We start from the raw sequence: 23,025 nt of genomic DNA on the forward strand, positions 1-23,025 counted from the left end.
AGCCCCACCCCACCTGTGACAACACTGAATATAGATGGTTTTCACTCAACAGTTGGATTCCTCAAGCAAGTCGAATGTGCTTTTCTGTCAGGTAAGGCTTGTCATGACACAATGGTGTAATTCCCTCTGTGTTCCATGGGCAAGAGTTACTCCATTAGTAGTTGACCTTCTGATGCAAAGAGTGCAGAATGATATACTTGGCACATTGAAGAGCTGCTCCTTGATGCTTTTGCCCAAAGGGTGAAAAACCTCACCACAAACACACCTTTTGCTTATATTTGTATGAAGTGAGACGTATCTCTGCAACTGAATGTAACGGTGTAATGGTATAACAGCCTGCTTATCCCAACTGCTGTGAGAGGTTTCTGCTTAAAATGACTGAAATAAAGGCTTGATTTTAAATGGAGATGGAGGAAAATGCATCCGATTTTGCCTTCCCTTTGACTAATAAATCTTGGCAGATGTCCATTATAAGTCCAGAAACATGCAGAATAATGGAAAAACTCATGTTTTTCCAGGTTAGAATCAAGAGAGAATAGAAATACAAGGGATATTTTGTTTGTAAACATAAGGTCAAACCTAACTAGCTGTGAATGCTTTTAATGTAGAATATATTAAATACATGTAGTTACAGTGCTTACCTTTAAGAATAGGGATTTACTGAGTTCAGGGGAATGCCTGGAGCCTACTTCTTACAGTCTCTCATAGCTGAGAAAGGTATCTTTATACTTAGTCTTGCAGTCTGTAATTGCCAGTAGCTTCCTTTGTAGGACGGGTGGCTAGCTTGTCATCAGGAAGCTTTACTTCTTGTTGGCAAGCTGTTTGGTTCATGCTGGATTAGACTTAACCCCCATGGAAGTCCTACTGATTTGCTGAAGGTCTTGTTCCGTCCTGCATTGTTGCCCTCATAATCATTTTCAAGTTAAGTACTCAGTTGTAAACTGCCTGTGTTTAGGCTTTAGCTGTGGAATAGATGAGCCACCTTCTCTGCAGAAGGTAGAGCAGAGCTTAAGCTTCAAGCTCGGGCTCTTGAGCAGATTTACTGGTGTATTTGACTAGTTTGTTAAATAACAAAGAGAAGGTTTGGCAGCGTTAGTGCTTTGGACTACCTTTACTGCTGTTATCATTAAATGCCCTTTTCTGAGGAGCACTTGGGAGTGGTGGAAGAAGCATGTAAGGTGCAATTTGTTGCTCTCCTATTGCATGTTAACATTTGTAAACTGTATTTTTAGTTTGAAGTGTTTTTATGTGCTCGGCCACTTAAAGCTAGAGACTGTGCAGCCAGACATTTGAATTTAGTACAGGTTTTCTTTTTAGTGTAACCATCTTTGGTGCTTCACAAAGTGTGTCTAGCCTTCTTCTGGGGGAAAAAAAAAAGCTGTGTGCATTGTCCAACTGTAGCACCTGGGCAAATGAAGGACTGTGTCTTTTGCTTATGAGCAATGCCTTGTTTGCATCCTTAAACCAGCATGGCTGCAACACTGACGTTTCTCAGGTTTTTTTGAAGCTTTTCATAGGGCTGTAGGGGTCTGACATTTCTTGGTGGTGGTGGTTTGGGTTGTGTGGTTCCAGTCCGCTTTTCTGCCTGCTTACCTCTAGCTGTTTTTCTTGAGGTCACGAAATGGGCAAGTGAAATAAAAGCAGATATTGCAGTTTCTGTTCAACTCTTTGTACAAATTAGTAATGGAAAGCTTGAACCCATTAATTTTATTCTGTTTTCACGTGCATCACTTTACTAGTCCTCAGCCTTGAAACCTTGAATAGTTTAATTTATTATAATGCTGACAGGCAACTGGAGAAATAAAAGGGCTCTGCAGTAGTTAAGACAACTGTGAAAATGTGAGTTTTCCTAAACTATTCTGTCATAAATCACTACTTTGAGCATGAAAAGGAAGTTCAGTGTCTATCTCTTGACATCTCTCAAGTGAGGCTTATAAAAATGGCTTTCAAACTTTCTTTTCAAGTGTGTTACAGAAGCTGGTGGTGTAATTGGAGTTTTGTGGTAAGAAATGTCAGTAGTTTAAATAGCTCCATTTTGTTAGAACATGTAAAAAGCCTTAATGATAACTTTCAGTGTTAGCCAGCCTTTCCTCAGGTGTCATTCAGAATAAAATAAAAACACTTGAGATAACCAGTGACCTGAGCATGGCTGTGCATCTTGTTTGTATGAACTGTAGCATTGCATTCCTGCCTGGTGCAGCTGGAGTAGGGATGTCTGTGTGCATATTGCAAGGAGACTTAATCATGCTTTCATAAATAAAATCCTTTCACATGAGATTGACGGCCTGGATTTTGCAAGTTGCTATCTGAGTGACTTGAACACTTACGTTCTCGCTGTGTTGTATAAATTCTCCAGGTTGTTTCAGTTAACCTTGCACTCTTCACATGGTTCAGCTTGGTGTGGTATGTTCTTAAATCTGCCTCTTGCGCACTGCAGTTGTTCAGGAAATTTGTTTGGAACTATTTGGGAAAGGGCATGGAAACCTTTCACCCCCAAGCATTGGGGCAGGGGTTTTTACCTTTCTCTTGCCTGTTGCTGGGATAAAGCCAGGTGGTAATAGAGTGTGCTTACTGCCCTCTGATGTCCTGTGCGGGTGTTTGGCTTATTACTGCAATAGTCTGTCTGCTGGGCACAAAGATGCACTTATATCTAGGGTGGCTGCACTTCTGCAGGAAGTAGAACTGAGCAAACAGAAGACAGCCCATACACAGATGATTCAGCCCTGCTTATGTCAAAGGTCCTTGTTTCCCTTAACATACCAGTCAGCATGGACGGAAGAAATTCTGTGCAAGGTAAGCCACTAGTGATGACAAATACTGGCTCGTGTTGTGACAGCAGGTACAAATGCTTCCTGTGACTGGGCAAAGGAAAACCCAAAAAAAAGCTGGTTGGGTTGTTAAGTGGTGTGAAAGGACTACATTTGTTGCAAGCGGTTTTATTGTCAGCCTCCCTTTGCGGTGGAATATTTCTGTTCCTCATCTGGAATAGGAATAAAAACACAGATTATATCACTTATTGTAGTGTGCATTCATTGTTTTTTAGTGATATTTCTCTTCTCATAATTGTTCCTGGGTCTGCCTCTTAGTTGCCTATTGGGTCTGTCTTTCCACATGCTACTGGGTCAAATGGAAAGCAGTAAACAACTGAATTAATGTTTGTGGGCCTAAAGTACAGAATCTTCTACTTCAGCTGCAAGTTTTATACTAATGCTTACATAAAAAAAGACAAACTTTTTTTTGCACAGCAATTTTTGAAAATTAATGTGCGACTAAAATGTACAAAAATGCTGTTAGACAAAATGTGGGGTGTTACGCACACTCAAGTGAGATGTGGTTCATATCTACACTCATATTTATCTGCTGGTGTTGGGGAAGAGCGCTGGCAGACCTTTAAAGGTGGCAAGCAGTCAGGCTGTGTTTTGTCTCCAAACATTTGACCCTTACTGGAGCATGTGTTTTTAAACGAGAATTTTCTGCTGAAAGCAACACCACGGCAATACTTGCTCTAAAATTACTGCTGGTTAACAGCGGTGCAGACATCAGAAATCTTTCAAGGGTTTGTGGGTGTTTCCATGGGATGTGCTTTGTCCTGGATCCAAATGCTGAAGTAATGACTCCATTTAATGATTTTTACATCGTTAGCAACTCTACCTTTTCTGTTTACTTTGCCTGTGCTCCCATGGGTGTTAAAATACTAAATGACTATTAGGAAAATCTCGCTCACCTTACTTGGTGTGCTTCAGGGAGCAGGTTGGGGTGTGCTGGTGTGAGTCAGGGCTGGAAGCGCTCTGCCTGGAGCCGGGCCTGGCACAGGAGGGAGAGCAGAGGGAGCAGCTCACAAGGAACCTGTCAGCTTTGTCCTTGGACGTTTTATTGGTCCATGGTGGTGTGATCATAAACACACGTTACCTCAGTCTTCATTAGGCACGCATAGCTTCATTGAAGAGATCGTGAGTTTCGCTGCGCTGTGTTTAGGGCTTGGCTGTGGGGAGGAGGGAGGGTCAATTTTTTTCTGCATGGATGTGACCGAGACGTTTCCCCTGCAGCTGCGGGAAGAGCATTGTTGCAATTCGCGGTTTGTAGTGCCGCGGTGCGGGAGGGAGGGAGGAGGGGCGCGAACCGCGGGATGGGGCGGCTCCCGCCACGCCGCGCGGCAGCCGCGCGCCGCCCGCGGGCCAACGGCGCCACCTGGCGGCCTTTGGGCGCATCGTCCCTCGGGGGAGGCGCGCGTGAGGCCCTCTGGAGGGCTGCGGCCGTGGGAATTTCTCACATACCTTTCCTTAGCGCACCGACCGAGCGAAATCAGCCGGAAAATAATGTTTGCAGTAAACCCAAGCCTGATTCTGAGACAAAGAAACAGAATTAGAGGAGGAAAACCCCTGCGCACGCTGGCACTCGGGCGTCCTCCAGCCCTGTGTCTGAGACCCGGGCAGGACGTGCGGACTTCTCAAGGAGCAGCTGGTCCTGTGCTCCACACTGGACTGCCGGCAGATGGTTCCCAGGTGCATCTCCTCTCCCATCTAAACAAAACTAATTAACGAAGCAGGTTATCTTTCCAACTGCTGCTCTGCTCCTGACTTGATAATACTTTTCTAGAAACCTCCAAGGGGCTTGAGATTCCGTGATTTCCAAAGAGATGTTCTGGCCACTCTTGGCTTTGAGAAGTGCTTGCTGACAAGACAAATTTACAGTTAGGGTGAATTTTTTCCTTGCTACCTGTTGGGTGGATTGGATGAGTTACAATGGATCACGAGAGTCAGCTGGTATCGTTTTCCTTTCTCCAGTTGGCAGCATGTGCTTTAGGGAGCAGGGCAGGCAGTGCTTCTGCCTTCCCTTGGTGGTGGTGCTGCTTGATGTGTCCTTTAGCCTGGACAAAAGCCTGCCCGTAGCAGAGGAGCATTTGAATGCAGCCAGCTGGCTGTTGTACCTGGGAGGTTCATCGGTTGGGCTGAACAGGACCAGCTGTGATGGACATCTCCATGGATGTGGCAAGCGGAAGTGGTGGCCCTCCACACTGCCAGATGCGGAGTCTTCGCTGGTGGAGATGGCACCAGGTGAGTGTGAACAGGTGTCTCCAGTGTTTCAGGAACCAATGTTTTATGAAATGTTTTTAAGTAAACTGTAATTAACAAATCCATGTACTGTAATTTAGTGTGGATGTAGGCTTGTATTGCAGCCTCTGTAACAGAAAGCTGATCTCCTTCTGCCATGTTTGAAGAAATATTTTATTTTTTATTTTGCTTTTTTGAAGTTCCTTGGGAAATCTGGTGCAGTGTTGAGTCAGTGCAAGACAGGTAGGCTTTCAGGTGAGACCTAACGCTTCGTAGCAAAGGTCTTCTCTGTGTTTAGGTACATCAGCATGCCATTGAAATAGTTTACAGCCCACTTGTAGAGCCTGAAGCTCACCTGGTTTAACTTTTATCATGCCCATCATAAGGTGAGTTCATGAGCGTGCACGTGTTGGAGACTTAGTAGATCTCCCTGCCAAGCCAGCACTACCTAACAAACCCACCTTCTGCTTCCAAATTTCTCTGTCTCATGGGCTGTCTAAACAGTCTGGCTCAAAGATCCATTTCCTACGATTTCCTTTTCTTTTGTGGGAAGCTGTTGGTTTTGACTGGGATAGAGTTCAGTTTTTTTACAGCAGCTAGTATGGGGCTATGTTTTGGATTTATGCTGGAAACAGCATTGATAACACAGGGATGTTTCCGTTATTGCTGAGTAGTGCTTAAGACAGTGTCAAGGTTTTTCTTCTCACCCCACCAGCGAGTAGGCTGGGGGTGCACAAGAAGCTGGAAGGGGACACAGTTGGGAGAGCTGACCCCAACTGACCAAAGGGATATTCCATGCCATATGACGTCATGCTCAGCATATAAAGTTGGGAGAAGAAGAAGGAAGCGGGGAGACTTTTGGAGCGATGGTGTTTGTCTTCCCAAGTAACTGTTACATGTGACATCTCCTGTTTTCCTGGAGATGGCTGAACATCTGCCTGCTGATGAGAAGTGGTGAATGAATCCCTTATTTTGCTTTGCCTGTGTGTATGGCTTTACCTCCTGTTAAACTGTCTTTATCTCATCCCATGAGTTTTCACACTTTTACTCTTCTGATTCTCTCTCATCCCACCAGGGGGGAGTGAACGATCGTCTGTGGTGCCTAGTTGTCGGCTGGGGTTAAACCACGGCGGAGGTGTACCACGGAGTCCCACCGAAGCCATGCATAGCAGCCTCTTCCGGAGGAACAGCTCCTCCTAACTCACAGCACACCCCCATCCCAAGAGGAATGCCAGGGAGTTAGGTGCTTGCTCTTCATTCCCTCTGTGTTTGACAAAGCATCACTCATTACTGAGCACAGAGCGCGGTGCTCTGCAGGAAGCATGAGCCCACTGCCTTGCAAGGCTTTTGTGTTAGGCTAATCCAGTTCCTTCTTCCTGAAATGAGATTGCTCTCATATTCCCGTCTGGGATTTCTTGAACCAAAAACATCGTGTGTCACTGTAGGACACGTGCTTAGTTAGGTGGGGCTGGGGCACACCCGGGCCCTGCGCCCCGGCTGCACTGCGGAGTGCGGCTGTGCTGGTGTTCACGGAAAGTGGGTGCGTGCCTGCCTTGGCTGTGAGAGCTGAGCTGCCTGTGCAGCAGCAAGCGGGTACCTGAGGGGCAGGGTCTCAGGTGCAAAGACCTCAGCGTAGTGATCAGCAGAGAAGCATTCAAAATGTAAACTTTACAGGAAAAGAAAGCCTTTAATTGTAATACTTTCTTTCACAGGATGGGTTTTCCTGTGCAACAGGAAAGTTATTCTTACCTCTCCTCTGTGTGTTGGTTTTTTTTTTTTTTTCCCCTTCTACTTGATAGCCTTTGATCCCTTGGAGGAAAAGTACTGGGAGTTAGCTGAAATTATTTGGTGTTGCTGTAGCTGTTACAGTCCAATTTTCTTCTATGGAGATGAAGTAATATAAACACTAAGCAAAAAGAAAAGATGACTAAACACAGAAAAGGAAGTTAAAACTTCTGCTGGTGATTCCCTAATTTCCTCTACTTCTGCTGGAGAAACGTGACCATGGCACAAGGCTCCTTGGCCCTTCTGAGACCTAGGAATCCTCTACTGGCACAGGCTGCCTAAAGCCAGCTATTTTCCTGTTTACATGTTCTCAGTTTATTAGCCTGAAAACAAAAGAAGTAAAATGAGACCTAATAAGGTCAGGAAGGAGCACATAGAGGCAGAATGCAGAAATGCTCAACCATAGAATTAAAATGTATATTATAACGCCTATATGTAACAGGAATAGTCAAAATTAAGATTGCTTGTGCAAGCTTAATTAGTGTTTTGTAACCTTCTGAGTGCTTAGCTTTGCGCCCTTAATCATGAGCCTTTAATGCAGTTTGTGGAGGTCACCAGAAATGGTTCCTAAGATCAACTGTCAGACCCTAGCTGCAAGTCTGAAGTTTGCATTAAGAATTTACCATAGTCCATGTCTGGAAGTTTAAATATACACTTGAAGTTAGGCTTGAGCTGAAGAGCATCATGCAGTATCTGGCATGTGAGTGACTATGTTGAAAATCAAGGAAGGAAAACTTGGTAGCACCTATCGAAGTAAGCTAAGCTGCATGAGAGAGGGGAGCGTGGTAGGCTTTGTGGCACCTGGGACCCTTTCTGTAACACTGGAAGGAATTTTGGGGCCCCAAATCCCAGTGTTGATTAAACATGTCTGTGCTTTTGCCTCTTTCAAGTCAGTCTTTAGTGATAACTTGGATCAGTCTCAGATTGTGAGGATAGCTCCGATCCTGTGCATCAGTCCTTGATGGAGACCAAGGAAGCTCAGCTTTGGTACTGTGGCCCAGGCCTTCAGTGGGACACCTTACTGGCTCCATCTTGATGGTCCTCCCAACCTGAGGAGAGGGCCTGCTGCCTGTTGGTGGGAATAGTTCCCAGGAAATGACTGTGCCTAAAATCCCTAACAGCTGTGGGAAGACCCAGAGGTGATGTAGAAGTTCTCTCTACGCATCTGTGGAGAAACTGCGACTTTTTATACAGGAACGGTTTTGTTAGGGGTTTGACCTAGTGAGTATCGTTTTGTAATTGCACTTTGATAGTGAATTAACACTCCTCTGCACTGGGGATGTCTTTGAGGCTCACTGAAATATAATCTAGCTCTGCTGTTCAAAGGAAACCAAGGAAGGCCCTGCAATGTCTTTCAGGTTGTATTAATCTCCTTGTTATAACACATGATGGCACAGTAGTTGTACAATTGACTGTGGCTTTCTGCTTTGGAACGACCTCACTAATTACTGTACATTGAAAAGATGGATTAAGTGTCTTGGGAGAGCATTTTATAGCAGCTGACATTTAGATGGCTAAAGGATGTTGAAGGTGACACTGCGGAAACAGCACACCAATACCTTGCTGATGTGCCCAGGAGGCTGAGGAGACATCAGTAGCTGAGTGAAAGCTGTGGGTGAAGGCACCTGAGGGACCTTTTCTCACCTCTGTCTGTGGAGCTGGACCTTGCCAGAGGTGGAGGCAGATGTGGGTCCCTTCACATGAGGCAGCGTGGAGGTCTCACTGCCCCCTCCCTGTCCTTGTGTAGCCCTCACAGCTCTGCCTCTATTTGAAGGTGTCCAATGTCATCTGATGAAACTATCTGCTGGTTGCAGCTGTGACTGCTCCCTCTGCCTGCTGGGTTTTGACCTGTAGCAACCATCAGCAACACCAACTTGTAGTAGGCAAGTGCAAAATATGTACCTTATCAAGAAATGCAAAACATTGAATGTTGTGAGTTTAGCTGTTATAGGGAAAAGGATAGGACCTGCATGGTAAAGAGTACTGCTTAGAAGTCAGCATTTTTGATCTCTATATGTATTTGCCTACGTTTTGTAATTTCTTCTTCTTTTTTTTTTTAATTTTAGCTAGTCAAGGAGCTACATGTTTTGCTTACCTTTAAATGTAAACTCCTAATGTTTGTTTCCAACAACACATACGTTAAAAGACACAAGCGACGACATGAACAAGCATGAGGTTCCTTACAAATAAGCCTAAATGTTATCTCCAGCTGTTACTTTTTTTTTTAATTTTCATTTAGATTTGCAAGCATTCATTTCCCTTCTACAGGTTTCTTTGCATCTGTTTTAAAATGCATTTGTCTGTTTTGGTTTTGTTTCTTTTTTTTGTTGTTGTTGTGGTTTGGGTTGTTTATTTTTCTTCTCATTCTGGTAGAAACCTCCTTTCTAGTGCTGAGGGTTGTCTTACAGGCCAGTAACATCTGGGCCATAACCACACAACATGAAACATAGACCCTGAGTGTCCTGTGAACCAGTTCTCCCCTGAGAGCAGACTTGTTTGCATTTGTGGATTTGATTGAAATTCTTGGTGTTGTGAACATACAGCCAGGCTTTATCCTGGGTAACGAACACCATGTTGTCATGTGTGTATGCAGTAGTTGGGCATTGTGTTACTTATGACAGCAGCAATAACACTCTCTCATTAACTATCTTCTGCAAATCTGATTTCATTATGTCAAAAAGTTACTACTTTCAGCTCACCAACTTAACCCAAGTCCCTAACCCAGCATAACTCAAAGGGTGCTGTAAAAATGCATAGTCTCTTGGTTTTCAGTAGGTGAATAGGAATAAAATTATGAGTCTTTAAACTAAATAATAATTTTTTCCGTGTAGCTTGAGATCTGTTCAATCAATAATCTTTCTGCTAACTCTGGGGAGAATTTTAGTTGCCTCCATAAAATGTTTTAATTATTTAAAATCATAAAATATAAGTAGGCACAATTTGCTTGGAACTCATTAGGGAAATATATGAATAAGAAGAAAAGATAATGTTTGCTTCTGCATTAATTTAAAGCAGTCTCTAAAATATGAAATCTAATCCTGGAAAGCAGTGACTTATCAGCAATGTTTACTTTTCCTATAATAGGAATAAATATTAAAGCAGCTAGTTATGTGCTTATCCCTACAGTATTGCATTGAGCCAAAAAGGAAGATAAATAACTTGTCTGAAATCCCACATTAATTTCCCTCTTTTACAGGTTTTATGTTTGTTCATTTCCTTTTTCAAAACATTGCTTTTAAAATTATTATTATAAAACAGGTGACTTAGAAACCACGAGTAGCTGCAAATGCATGAGACCAATTTGTGTATGATTAGAATTGTGCAGAGGTAATGCTTCATACTTGTGCAGAGCCTTTCATACCAGTGGAAATCACCGGACACAGCAGCAGCAGTGAAAGTCACTGTCCTGGGGCAGGGCTTGGCAGACCAGAGAGCAGAGCAAATGATGGGTGAGGAAACAAAAAAAACCCTATTACCTTGAAGTTTCCCTGAAGAAACTTCAGGGCTCACTGTGACAGGAAATGTTCATTTGCGGTTCTTAAGCATGCAAAGAGGGAAGCACTGGCTTTGTCATTCCCTACTTGGGTGGTACTTCATCAGAAATCCCTGCCCAAAAGACCCTTTTCATTTTATTTACTGCTTACCACACTTTCATTCTGAGAAGGACGTGACAGTGCTGCTGCTCTTGTGAAAATGAAATGAGCAATATCAAATCAGATGTTCTGCAAACTACCCAGAGATGGGTCCAGATCTCTTGTGTGCGGGAAGCTCATAGGTTATCACGATGTGTTGTCGTACTGTCTGTTCAGAGGAATGGATGGAGCTGCTTAGCACAGTCATGTTCCTCATGGCAGTGCGAGGGTGGTGCCAGAGATGGAGGCAGCCTGTGTGGAGTCAGTAGGTGAGTTAGATAAAACCAAGCTGTATTCATTTCAACTAGTGGTGAGAACAGTCTCTTAAAACAGTACTGACCTCAGAGCTTATTTACCCCTGTCGTAGCCATTTTGGATGGTTTTCTTCAAGTGACAAAGAGAAGGCAAGCAGGGATGTTGCTAGCTGTGCAATTATGTCATCAAAAAGGAGCCAGCTGCAAGTTATGGCACTTGCAGCTATTGCCACCTGAATATCATCAAGATTGCAGTGCCTGAGACATGGTGTGTGCCTCAGGTCTGAGCTGCAAGGTTTCTGGGGAATGTGGGAGCTGTGTGTGCTTCGAAGGAAGGGATTTGGATGAGGTTTATAAGCATGTTCCTTTCCCTGTATCCTAAAGGCTTTATTGCAAAAAAAGCTTGCTAATTGTCTTCCACGAGCAGCAATTCACAGAAAGTGCTGTCCATGTGTAACGCGGCTAAATCCAAACAGATTAAGAACACTTCACGAGTTTGTTAAAAGAAGGAGAGATGGCAGTGCCAGAGGTTCAAACACACACCTCTAAGTTACGCTACACTGAGCAGCCCAGTTTTCCTTTAGGCCTGCAGCAACGTGAGAGACGAATGGTGCTCCCTGCTTCATCCCCTTCATATCCCAGTGGGATTAAAAGCTGCAGCGTTGAAACTGCAGAAGTGAGCCTTGAGCATTCAGGAACCCATGTCTACCCTCGAACAGTGAGTTGTTTCTTCTGGGGGCAGCCCTCTCTCTAGATTTTTGAGCACCCAGTCTGAGTCCTGAGCATTTTCCTTGCTGTAGATAACTCCAAGCTCTTCTATCTTTCCTCTGGGTGTATCAGAGAGGGCCAGCACAAAGCGGGAGCGTGGCAGTGCTGCTGAGTGAGTATCATCTGCTCATTTAATCAGTCTTTGTTCCTTTCCCTGTCACCCCTCCAAATATCATACTACACAGTTTTGGAATGCAACATCTCCGGAGCAGGGACTGAGATACCCCAGCAGCAGCGAGAGTTACCCACGCTTTCATTCTCAGGGTGGCTTCCGGGAGTTACTGCACTAGGGGGAACTTTTTTCAAATGCACTATCCTTCAGCCCCGTTTGCTTCTGAGCAAGTCCCAAATGTACACCTGTCACCTGCGTTGGCCTCTCTGGGTCAACCCTTGCAACTAGAAGAGATGTCAGCGTTGCATGAACAGCTGGCTGGTAGGGTTTGGGCAACAGCTGTGCCTCCAGGTCATCTCCTCTTTAAGGGCAGAAAATCCTGAGCCTCTACAGTGCGAGCAGTAGTTCAGGGAGGTGTGTTACCCAGGAGGGGTGAGCAGAGCCATAAGCTCCCATACATGATCTCACCATTAGAGAGAGACAAAGACTTGTGCTGCATTATCGTGTGGTCGACTTTCACCACCTAATGAAAGCCTGAATTCCCATTGTCCCTACAAATTCCCCAAAGCTGATTCATCACTTGAATTAAACCATAATTATATATTATCAGCAGTCACTTTATAGTAAGGTTGAAGGATTAAATGCAGTTAGCGGTGATGAATTCCAGACGTGCAGGACAGAAGCCTGAAGAGAAGGCCAGCTTCTGAGTAACTACAAGATAGAGTGTAATGTATTCTAAATATTTGATTCAATTAAGCTTCCTTCTGCTCTTTGTTTCAGCTTACAGATGGCTCATCAATCTATAGTTTAGGGACACATTGCTATTCTTTCTAATGGTAATTATGTGATCAGGACGGAGACAGGTTTGATTAAATGCTCACACTATGCTCTGCATATTTAAGATGGAGCAGAGTTGGTCCAAAGTAGAGGTAAAACGCTAGCCTGCTGCATGTGGCTTCAGCCTCAGGAACTCAATAGGTCTTCCTCTAGCATAGGTGATGGGGACTTTGCCAGTTCCTGCCATTCAAGGAACAGTAGTTTTTGAATTGATGAACCATGATCATTCAACTGGTTTTGAATGTTGCTAAACTGTTATTTGACTGTTGCTTGCAAAAATACTCATGGTGCTTGCCTGGTTTTGGCTCAGCTTTACTGAGAGGATTCTTGCAACTTGGAAATTAGTAGTAAAACAGTCAGAGTCTGTGATCAACCTTCCAGTGACTTCTGCGTGTTTGGGAAAGGCCATCATAGCACTTTTAGGCAAGCGTATGTATTCTTAACAGCTTCTAGCTTGATTGTGATTATCAGCCCACAGCCTCTGAAAGCAGGAATATTTGAGAGGATTCTGCAGCTGTTAAAGCATCCTGTTTTGTGTTTGTAACCCTTACAATTTTTTCTTATCTACTTAAAAAGCAAAATTGTAATGTAGAACATGGGCAGAAGCTTTGCATGCAAATGGATAATAATCTTATACATTCCTTTAGAGAGCTATTGTAGTCATTAAGACTTTGGTAAGGTTTACTTCTACACAGATAAGAAAATTGTAGCACACAGAGCAGAGGTTTGAAGCTCTGAGGGTAAAACTGTACCCAGAAAAAGAAATTGGGCAAGCTTTATGCCTTATTTAAAATCTCGTTTAAGGGCCATATGCACCTTGTTCTGGACTTCTCCCAGGCACGGATTTTACTTTACAGCAGCCAGTCTTCAATTCAGCGAAGTACTTAAGTGCATCCTGACGTGCTCTGCTGAATCAGGGTTTTAAGTGGAAATGACAGAAATAGAATTGAGATCTCCTCACTCATAGCCCTACTCTGAAACCACCAGGCAACGCTTCCTTTCTTCGTTACTCTCCCACTGCAGTATAGTACAAGTGTCTGAGACAGGCACGAGCTGTGCCCTAACCACCTGCCACGTTGCAGAACCCAAGCCACTCAGCTGAAATTTCAAAAGTATGAGCCAAGTAGCCAGCTCTAACAATTTCAAGACTTGAAATCTTTGTCCCTCAGTGCCTGGAGTCATTCAAGTACATTATTTAAGCAAATGGTAGGATTCTCTTAGCTCTGATACAGCTCCCCTGCAGAAGGCCCGTACCTCTAAGTGACGTTTTTCCTCAGTATACATACGATACCCTTCCAGTGTACCAGCCCCCCAAAACAGTAGCCAGTTGAGCTTTTGTCTGTAAAATGTTAGTTTCAAGTTCTTGTTTCATTATGTTTTCTCTGTAATAAGAATTCCAGGCTGAAATAGAAAGCCTTAAAAATTACTTATTACTGTTTGTAATTCACCAGAGAAAGAAGTCATTAGTTGGATTCTTATTCTCTAGCTTGAACAGAATATGACTCCTGCCTCCCTTGAGTCTCTTTCATTGGTCTCAGGTAAGGTGAACTTTTTCAGCTTGTTTCTTGATCAAAAATTTTATAGAATGCATCAGCATGAAACAAGAGTAATGGATGACAACAGCAAATGAAGTTAACTAGGAATTAAGAATACTGTATGCAAAATACTGTTCTAAGGTGTTGTGGGTTAGGTTGAACCGCCCCCCACACAGAGCTGGGATCAGCCTAAAACCACGACATAAGGTGTGGAAAAAGCATCATTCTGTTACATGCTACCTAGGGAAGGGAATCTCTGCTTGCACTAATTATTTGCACAGCCATTTAATAGCTGTATTGCACCCTCATACAACCATCATTTTCCTTCTGCAGACTTGCCACCATTGCTCTGTGCTTGCAACTTTCTAGGAAACAAGCACCTAGCAAGTTGCTGCTTTGGCAGGCAGGTGGGAGGGAGAGAGGAAGAAGAAAGAATTGTTTGGTTTTCTTCTTGCTCATTTGCTCCTCCTCATTCTGACTTAAAAAAAAAAAAAAAAAAGATCAGTCTACCTGCACTGTTACCTAGGTTAAAGAAAACCAGTCCTTGCACACAAAGGTTTTAGGGAGTGCTCTGTATTGGAAATCCTGTTCGTCCTTTCACATGGTTTTAAAGACAATTTCTCCACCACTACCCCCCACCGATGGTGTACATTTGAAGCTACTTACGTAGTACCCTTCAAGGATTACCAGTTACTTTCAGTATCGTTAAGTTTGAGAAGGCTAGCAGTCTCCTTCATGTCCTGTACATTTAATTAAAAATCCATTTTTCTATTATGGCTTTCAACATAATAGAAAAATTTTCCACTTCTTTTCCTTTTGATGGTAGGACTGATTATTCCGCTACTCAGAAGTCTCTTTTAGGACAGAAAATGACTTTGTTGTATTGACTCACTTGGAACTCAGACGTTGTACAGAGGAAACTTTTTTCAATGACTGTCTTACAAGGACAACTTCACGTAAGTTTGCTCGCTTTATTACAATTAAAATAAGAAATCATAGTAGATCTCAAAATAAGTCTCTCTTCCCAATTTAGCTGCCTTAGGATCCTGCTGCTCCTAAAGTCTACTTTTCCAGACTAAGCTATGCAGTGGAGACACAGATTAAGGAACCATGTTATATACTGCTCCGCCTGCATTTTCCCTGATGATTTGATGCTGCTTGTTTCCCATCTGCGGGGCTTCCTCCAGTTACAACTTGAACGCTAACGTGACTCCATCCCCCATTGGGAGCATGCTGATATTGACTCGTGCATCTCTGAGAAGCTTCTCATTGAGGTGGTGGATGGTCTGGGCTCCCAAGTCATTCTTTCTTGGGTTTAGCACCCTTCCATGGAAAAAGACCTGTTGAAACAAGAAATGTCATGCACCTCACTTCTTCCAATATGTTCCCTGGACCACAAAGGAAGCTTTGGAAAAGGCCCTGCATATTTTCTAGAAATTGATCTTATTTATTGAGATTTCTAGTGGTCTCTGACATGGAGCTCTCATAAGCAAGTGGGATTGGGAGTCCACAGAATTGGCTAATTGTACTTCTACTGCAAATTAGAAGCCAAAATAAAAAAAAATGATGTGATTAAACACAGATATTTTTTAAAAGCCCCAATTCAGCTGCCACCATAACCCTGAAGGTGCCTGAAGTTTAACATTATTCTTTGCTTCTAGTAAAAGTTATTATTTGGTAACTTACTAGTAGTCACTGATTAGAATTGCTATCTTTGGTCTTGCGTAAGTACTGAACGTAGTAGAAAATGCACTACAAGGCAAATCAGAATACAGAGCATTCTCTGTAATAAATTACAAAAAATTGGGTAAGGTTCTGTTATCACAGGCTGTTTATGTACTAATATAAATATAACATGTTATATTTATAACATACTCTTACTTCTATAGAGTTTTATTCCTTGCTTATATTAGTGTTCCATATACCTTACTTTAGGAATTTATGTTGAATTTTAAAAGCCTCCTTTGTACAACATGGAACAAACATGCTGCAATTGGCACATGAGTTGCAGGTCAGAAATCGCATTACTAGGATCCCACTGTGACTTTTGTTTTTTCTTTTCCCAGAGGCAAAAGCAGTAACTCCCTGTGCTACTACCACTTCAACTGCAGTACTTACATTATCAATAGCTATTATTCCCCCTTTCTTTATGAGGCGCAAACATTTTTCATAGTACTCATTGTAGCTTTCTTTATCCGCATCAATGAAAGCAAAGTCAAAGGTTTCCGCTTCTCCACTGGCCAACAGTTCATCTAGATGAGCAACAAAGTGAGTCGTTACACCCTGGTTAATGCTGTGTAGGAGGAAGTCGACCATTTGTGTCAAAGTTCTCATTAAATAATGTTTTTGGTGCCTTGACCAGGCAGCCTATTCTTCTACAGCTAATTACTAGAAAAGCTTATTCCACAGAAACCAATCTAGACCTGATGTATGCCATAAAACACCCAGTTACTGAGTTCTGCCTACTTGGAAGCTCGTGGAGTAGTTCTAAACCTGCAGGATACAGCTGGGACTGCTGAAAGGTGCAGTAAAAACAAGTCAAGCAGATTGAAACTGAACACACTCTACACCTTCAGCTGCTTTTGAGCTGACTGAGGAGAACTGTTTTCTTAAGTGCATTAGGATTTTTCTCACATGTATGAACAGGTCCTAAATGCTAATCTCTCATTGATGATCAAGTGTCATTATACAGGTCACGAGCAAACCCTGTCAGAGATCTTTATCACAGCAAAATATTGCTGTTAAGTAGTCCCACTCTGGGACAAGGCAAGTGGAATTCAGTTTTAAGTTCCCCTAAATGGACTTCTTGACTGAACACTCCAAATCACCAGTTGCGGAGGGGCTGCCTTTCTAAGATTGTCGGCCACCCCTCTCACCTGCCCTTATCCTCTTTTCCTCTGAAGCACTGCCTAGACAAAGCTGTCCATCAGACTTCAAGGACAGTGCGTCCTAGCAGAGCGCTAGTATTTGTCTCTGTAGAAAGGATGGATGAATTTGGAAATACTACCAAGTTATGGATGGATCTGTGGATGCATCAAACACCTTTGCTGGAAACCTCCTTCTGCCTCCTCCTTTCCTAGGAAATTTCTTGCATTTTCAGAATATTATTAATATTCCCTCTGCCCCACATCTTCTCTTTTCTTGAACGAGAAAAGTCATTGCCTTTCTAATGGCCTTGCATCTGTTTGGGACATCCTAAATTTAAACTCCTCTGAACATAATTCAACCATTATACACTAAGTTTTATATTGGCTCTGTATTTTTTCTGCACCTCAGCCCTTTCAAACTCTGTCTATAACAAAGAAATACTTGCTTAGAATGGATAAGAGAAATTGGGCTTTGTCTAATTAATCTGTTTTAATCAGCCTTCCCAGAAGCAGATGACAATAGTACTTCCCAGATTACACATGGCAATGGACAGGACAGGTGAGTGACCAGTACAGCTCATTACACAGGACAAGCATTTTCATACTTTTTGTCAGCATGAACTTCCAAAGTGTGAAGTTTTGTGGGTTTTTTGGTTGCGGTGTGCAGTGTGGGTGTTTTTTGTTTTTTTTTTTAAATATAAAAGAAGCTGTCTCGCTGTTAGTGAAGGGATCACATCCACAAGCATATTTGGTCTTAGATTTCATCAGTGTTATACCCATCTTCTATTTATAGGGAAGAGGTAAAAACAGTATTTTAGGTTACTTACCAAGTGTTTCAATTGCTGGCTTAATCCGCAGGTCAATTTTATGCTCTACTCCTGCCTAGAATGAAAATGAACAAAGAGCTGATGAAAGTGGCCAAGAAATAACCTGTTAGTAGGTTGCACTCAGGGAGTGACTTGGTGTTCAGATATTTTTCCTATTATTTCTAGGTTCCAGACAGCACTCACTTCTCTTTCCAAATCGAACTGTCTCAGTCTCCATTATGATATGAAAGCTTGTGTGTGAATGTGCAAGTCTAAGATACCAAAAGCCCTTGACATGCAAATGCAGCTGTCCCAAACATGTAACAGAAGAGATGCTGCTTACCTCCTTCCACAGTGGCTTTCCAATTTTGGCATAGTCCTCATTTATATCACAGGCAATAACTCTGCCATTATCTGGCAGGGCAAGCGCCATATTCAAGGCATTATAACCTGTAAAAACACCTAGGAAAATCATAAGAATCATCAACACTTACTATATTGTGGAGGGGGAAAAAAAAAAAAAAGATTAATAGTGAACTACAGGGCTCCTTTCAGGAATAAAACCCCCGAAGGAGTAAAAGATGGCAATCTGTCAATGGACACAATGTTCTCCCCTCCATTTTAATGTAATGGTGGGTTGGGAGAATTTGAACTTTTTTTTCAAATCAGTCTTTTAGCAAAGCTTAATGTTGGCCTTTTCTAAAAGTATCCTGGATACACAGGGCACAGTCTGGTCCTACATCTCTGAGGAACACTCCTATTTAAAAGTGGAGCTAAATCCTGAGCCAAAGGAACTGGACCAGCAGTAAAATACCAGGGCATTGTAACAGTCAGGTCAAGAATGAAGATGGCGGGAACCCTGACCTGGCTGCTCAGCATCAGTCTGTCTTCGGGACATCTTGCTAACATAGGTGCATCAAGGAAAGTGAATTGGATGCAGGGCCTCTGCAGCACAACACTTCCTTCTGGCAAGAAACTGATACAGGAAGGAAATAATACACCCTGTCCTGCAACTGCTGGAGACCCAAGTGATCTGCTGATCTTACTTTTTCAGATCGCTTCTGAGTTGATGAGATACCCCTGCTCACGACAGAACACTGAATGCATGGGTAGACTAAGTGACAAGTAAGTGCAAATCGGACACTGCTTGTCATGCTGTAGTTTGCCCACCTGTTTGCATAGAGAGGTATGCAGGGCCTTACTATGTTTAGTTATCTTATCTTGTAAACATGGCTGTATTTGGAGAAGCATAGCCAGGACCTTTGTTCTACTACAGAAAGAACAAAGTGACACTCTTACCTATTTCAATAACTTTCTTGGCTTTAATGAGTTTGACCAAATTTGCCATAAGCTGTGCCTGGTCACAGGACACCATTATCATACCCCAGGGATGATCAGTGGTGAGCTAGAAAAAGGGAAAAAAAAACCAACACATCACAACAAACAAGACCCAAAGCTTCCAGAAAACCCCAGGAAAAACAGATACTCCTATCTTTCTCATTTTGGATGACTTGTGCTCCATCTATGAGCCAGAAAGTGGTTTGAATTTAACAGTAACTAAGGAGGGCAGGATGTGTGTCATAAGCAGTGGTTAATCATTCAAAGCAGTAATATAGCCCGAAGTTACTATGGCTATGGCAAACTCAGCAATAGTTATAACTGATGAAAAAACACAGAAGAACCTTGACTGTGAAAATCCTTTATTTCTGCGTATTTACATAAATAGAAGCACTTTTAAAAAATTTAAACTATAACTTTTATACTTATGCCCTTATTCCTCCAAGACATGTAAGACAGTTTTTATGACTTGCTAGGTTCAAGTCTGTTGCCAAAGGTCACACCATGTGGTTCTGGCTACACAGCACAGAGCTGGAGAAGCTGTGCCCATGCCAGGGTGGGAGGGTCCCTGGCACCAAGGAGGCAGCAGTAGGAAAAGCAGGGCTGTGCCGTGGCTGTTGAATGGAAACGATGGTCCACCCACTTCCTTTCTTCCTCTAGGGCTCACTCCAACCAACCAGCTCCAGTACTTCACACTTAATTGCTTTTATACAGGAGTAGTTTGTCTTACTTGACTCAACCCTGAGTCAGGAGGTCTGTTCTGAGGTGTGCTGGAGGACAGCACCTCTCTGAGCTACAGTCTCCTTACATGCCAACTAAAACGAACAGGAGTCATCTGTCCAAGTCAAAATCAAGTGCAGATCATGCACATGAGCTTGGGAGCCATGGATAAAAAGACATGTCTAAAACGTACACCAATACTATTAAATACTCACTTAAGCAGCCTTGAACGTTGTAGAGTCCAGGTATTACCAGTTCAAAACAAATTCTAATGTGTATGCAAACAAGATGGAGGAAGGAATATCACAGAGAGTCCAGTTCAGGATGAGGTGTGGGTGACAGCAAAAGGCCCTAGAGGACCAGTAACAGCACTGAACAGAAAATCTGTGTTAGGGGATAAAATACTGACCAGCCGCAGCTTCTTTAGAATTGGATGTTCCCGCAAAGAGTGATCCAGCATGTACTGCCAGAGAGGACTGCCTTTCCCAATAGTATTCTTGGATGATCTGGATGCCCAAAAAACTAAAAAAGGGTACCTTCTACCTACAAAAAACATAAGGAATAGTAAGAACTTTTATCTTTTTCAGTTATTGCCTACTTAAATAAAGCAAGCATTAAGTAGTACTAAAGATTAAGAGAGCTCTTTGCTCTGAAAAATCCAGTGAAAAAGGAAAATGCAACATAGCTAGACAGCTCAGCAGACTGTATTTTTTTTTTCCTCCTTCTTTTTAACCTCTATGATATCCAGCCCAGGTCTGCAAAGGCTGAAACGGAAAGGCTTGTTCAGTGGTCACTGTGAAGGACCTGTAACCACATTAAAACTCAAAGGGCAAGTCTGAGGACAGAAGCATGAATGAGGCACACTATCTTCTTAGTCTTGAGACTTTGTTTTGCAGATGGATAGAGGCTGCTGGTCTTTAAGGCCGTCGGCTCACACATCTTCTCAAGCCCTGAGTTGTTCTAGTGCCAGTGTCCTGCCCTCTAGCCAGGGGTAATCTGGCATTGCTCAACGGGGTGTTTAGCATGAAAGCAGTATGCAAAAAAGTTTAGGTGCTGAAAGCTGAAGTTTAAGGACTACTGCTTGTCTACTTAAATATGGGACCGATCTCAGCTTGGATGCCCAGTGCTTCTTTTCTCAAATGGGGCAAATAATTTAAAGGCATAACAACAACAAAAAAATATCAGTTGCACATCTCCTGATGGTTGTTTGCTATTAAAGAACACTTTCACTCCGAGGTTTTTATTTCATTTTCTGTTAACAGCTCTATTTCACAGACGATCACGCTGAGGCGCAGATCATTTCAGCAACCTGCCTGAAGTCAAAGGGCAAGTACGCGGCTGCGTTATGGACCCAGCCCCTGCCGCCTCCACCGCCTGGCCGCGGGATCGCGCTTCCCGTCGCCCCCGGCCGCGGAAGCGAAGCCGTCACCCGCCGCGGCGCTGCGGAGCCAAGCAGACGCGGGCAGGGGCCGCGCTGGGAGCGTGCCCTCGCCTTTGCCGGGACCTTGGCCCCGGCCTCTCGCTGCAGCAGCCGGATCACGGGCAGCGGCTTGGGCTCTAATTGCATCAGTGTATTTACCGCCGCAGCTCAGCGAAATCCCGGCCCGCAGGGCAGCCCCGCTCGGGGCAGCGCCGAAGGCGATGCCCCCCTGACGGCCGCCCGCCCGCAACCGAGGGGACCCGCCCGGGCGCGGCGGTCCCCGTCACCTCCCCGGTGGGGACAAGGGGGGGGCGCAGCCCCCACCCGCCGCGGGGTCGGGCGCCGCTTACCTGCGAGCATCCCTGTGACAAAGGCGACCCCCAGCATCGCCGTCCCGACGGCCACTTCTTTGGGCACGCTGAAAAGGGGCATTTCGGGGCCGGCAGGGCAGCGAGGCGGCGGGCGAGCGCGGTGCGGCGCAGCGCAGGCCGGTCACACGCGGGGCGGCGGGGCGGGGCGCGCCGCGGGGCGGCCCCGGTTCGCCTCCGCCTCCCGGGAGGGCGGTGCGGTGCGCGGGTGTGCGCGGATGTGGGCCTGGCGCGTCCTTAGAGCCGGAGCTTCGGTTGGGTTTGATGGCGTTTACAGCATGCGCGCCCCGAGGATCCCGATGCTGGGCATCCCGCGGGAGATGTGCGCCTTCCTCTCCAGTGACACACGTACTTTCTAGCAGTGAGTGAAGCGACAAAAGCAGCACGTGAGGTTTGTGCCCCCACCTTCTCACAGGCTGGTTCTGGTATGCCTTCACTGTGGTCTTAATTTTGAAACACGCCCAGGTGGTGTGTGAGCTGGCAACAGGCTCCAGCGGAGGAGCTGTTAGGAGCTCATGGAAGGCTTGGGCCTCCAACTAGCCCTGGAAAAGTAGTTTCTCCTTTCCTAGCACGGATGTTTTTTGTAGCTGAGGTGTGAGCAGATTCCTTATCAAAAAGCACACAAGATTGTGGGACTTCAGTCCTGTCCCAAAAAAACTGTGAGTTTCCAGGTGAAAGGAATCAAGGTCCTTCACGAGAGGGGGAATGAGTCCTGGTTTCCTCTGCCACTGTTTCACCTCCCTTCTGCAGCACCTTCCAATTTCAGCTCCTACTTCTGTAGCACCTTCCATACCAGATGCAGCAGTGCCCTTGCTACTGTTCAACAGCCCAACTGTTTAGGGATCTCCTTCCTGGTCTCTCTCCTCCTGATCTGTCACTGAGGAAATCGATACATAAACCAGCAATGACTGTGCCATCTTGTTTTCTTAGCAATCATGCTAAAAAGTATTTCTGTGATTTCTTTGTTTACATAGAGAGCTTTTTGGAGATGGACTGGGGATTTGATGGTTTTCATTTTGTGAAGTGTTGTCAATGTCTGGATTATGCAAAACCCAAGCAAGACATGAAGATCTATTGTTTTGTTGCTCTACAGGAGATGAAATTAGCAACGTTACACACCAGGAATACACAGGCATGGAGTGGCTTGCAAATTGGCCTCAACAGATGTAGGATGAAAGCAGGTAAAAATTCCCTTTTGACACATAGTTAATCTCTAGAAAGCCAGATGAACTGTGCGCTGGTAGGCTAGGATGATAGCTTTTCAACTGTGTTCCTATGCTAGCAAAACTGTCGAGCGTCAATGCAGTTAGCAGAAAAGGATTCTTTTGTAAAGTACGTCTTAAGTGCAGGATTACGTATATCACCAGGGCATTTATGGGAAACAGGTTTGCTTATCGCTGCATTTTAGTGTGCGCTAGACCTTATTTACAAAGGCTTGTGCTCAGAGCTCTTGTATTTCTCTTGCAGCAGCTAATCATGTCAAGCGCTAAGGAGCCTGCCGTGCTTTCTGACTTGCAGAACAAAGCAAGAAA

General features: G+C 44.1%; 1 protein-coding gene across 1 annotated transcript; it reads right to left on the bottom strand.

The window, feature by feature from the left end:
* Positions 1 to 15,096: 15,096 nt before the first annotated feature.
* COMTD1 (catechol-O-methyltransferase domain containing 1) lies at positions 15,097 to 21,572 on the bottom strand. Its single transcript, XM_086616800.1, has 7 exons — positions 21,476 to 21,572; positions 20,115 to 20,248; positions 18,947 to 19,052; positions 17,991 to 18,109; positions 17,669 to 17,723; positions 16,093 to 16,226; positions 15,097 to 15,314 (listed from the first exon to the last, which is right to left on the bottom strand). The coding sequence occupies exons 1-7, from the start codon at positions 21,555 to 21,557 to the stop codon at positions 15,162 to 15,164; spliced, it is 783 nt and encodes a 260-aa protein (XP_086472926.1). The 5' UTR covers positions 21,558 to 21,572; the 3' UTR covers positions 15,097 to 15,161.
* Between the last annotated feature and the right edge of the window lie 1,453 nt (positions 21,573 to 23,025).

The sequence above is a fragment of the Tauraco erythrolophus genome, chromosome 9 (genome assembly GCF_009769465.1).
Source record: "Tauraco erythrolophus isolate bTauEry1 chromosome 9, bTauEry1.pri, whole genome shotgun sequence".
NCBI lineage: Eukaryota > Metazoa > Chordata > Aves > Musophagiformes > Musophagidae > Tauraco > Tauraco erythrolophus.

Excerpts from the sequence above, each read along its gene's own strand:
- COMTD1 (XM_086616800.1), bottom strand. The coding sequence starts at position 21,557 with ATGCCCCTTTTCAGCGTGCCCAAAGAAGTGGCCGTCGGGACGGCGATG. Across the intron at positions 17,724-17,990 it reads GAAAGCCACTGTGGAAGGAG|GCAGGAGTAGAGCATAAAAT; the intron begins GTAAGCAGCATC and ends TTTTCATTCTAG. Across the intron at positions 15,315-16,092 it reads GAATAATAGCTATTGATAAT|GTCTTTTTCCATGGAAGGGT; the intron begins GTAAGTACTGCA and ends TTGTTTCAACAG.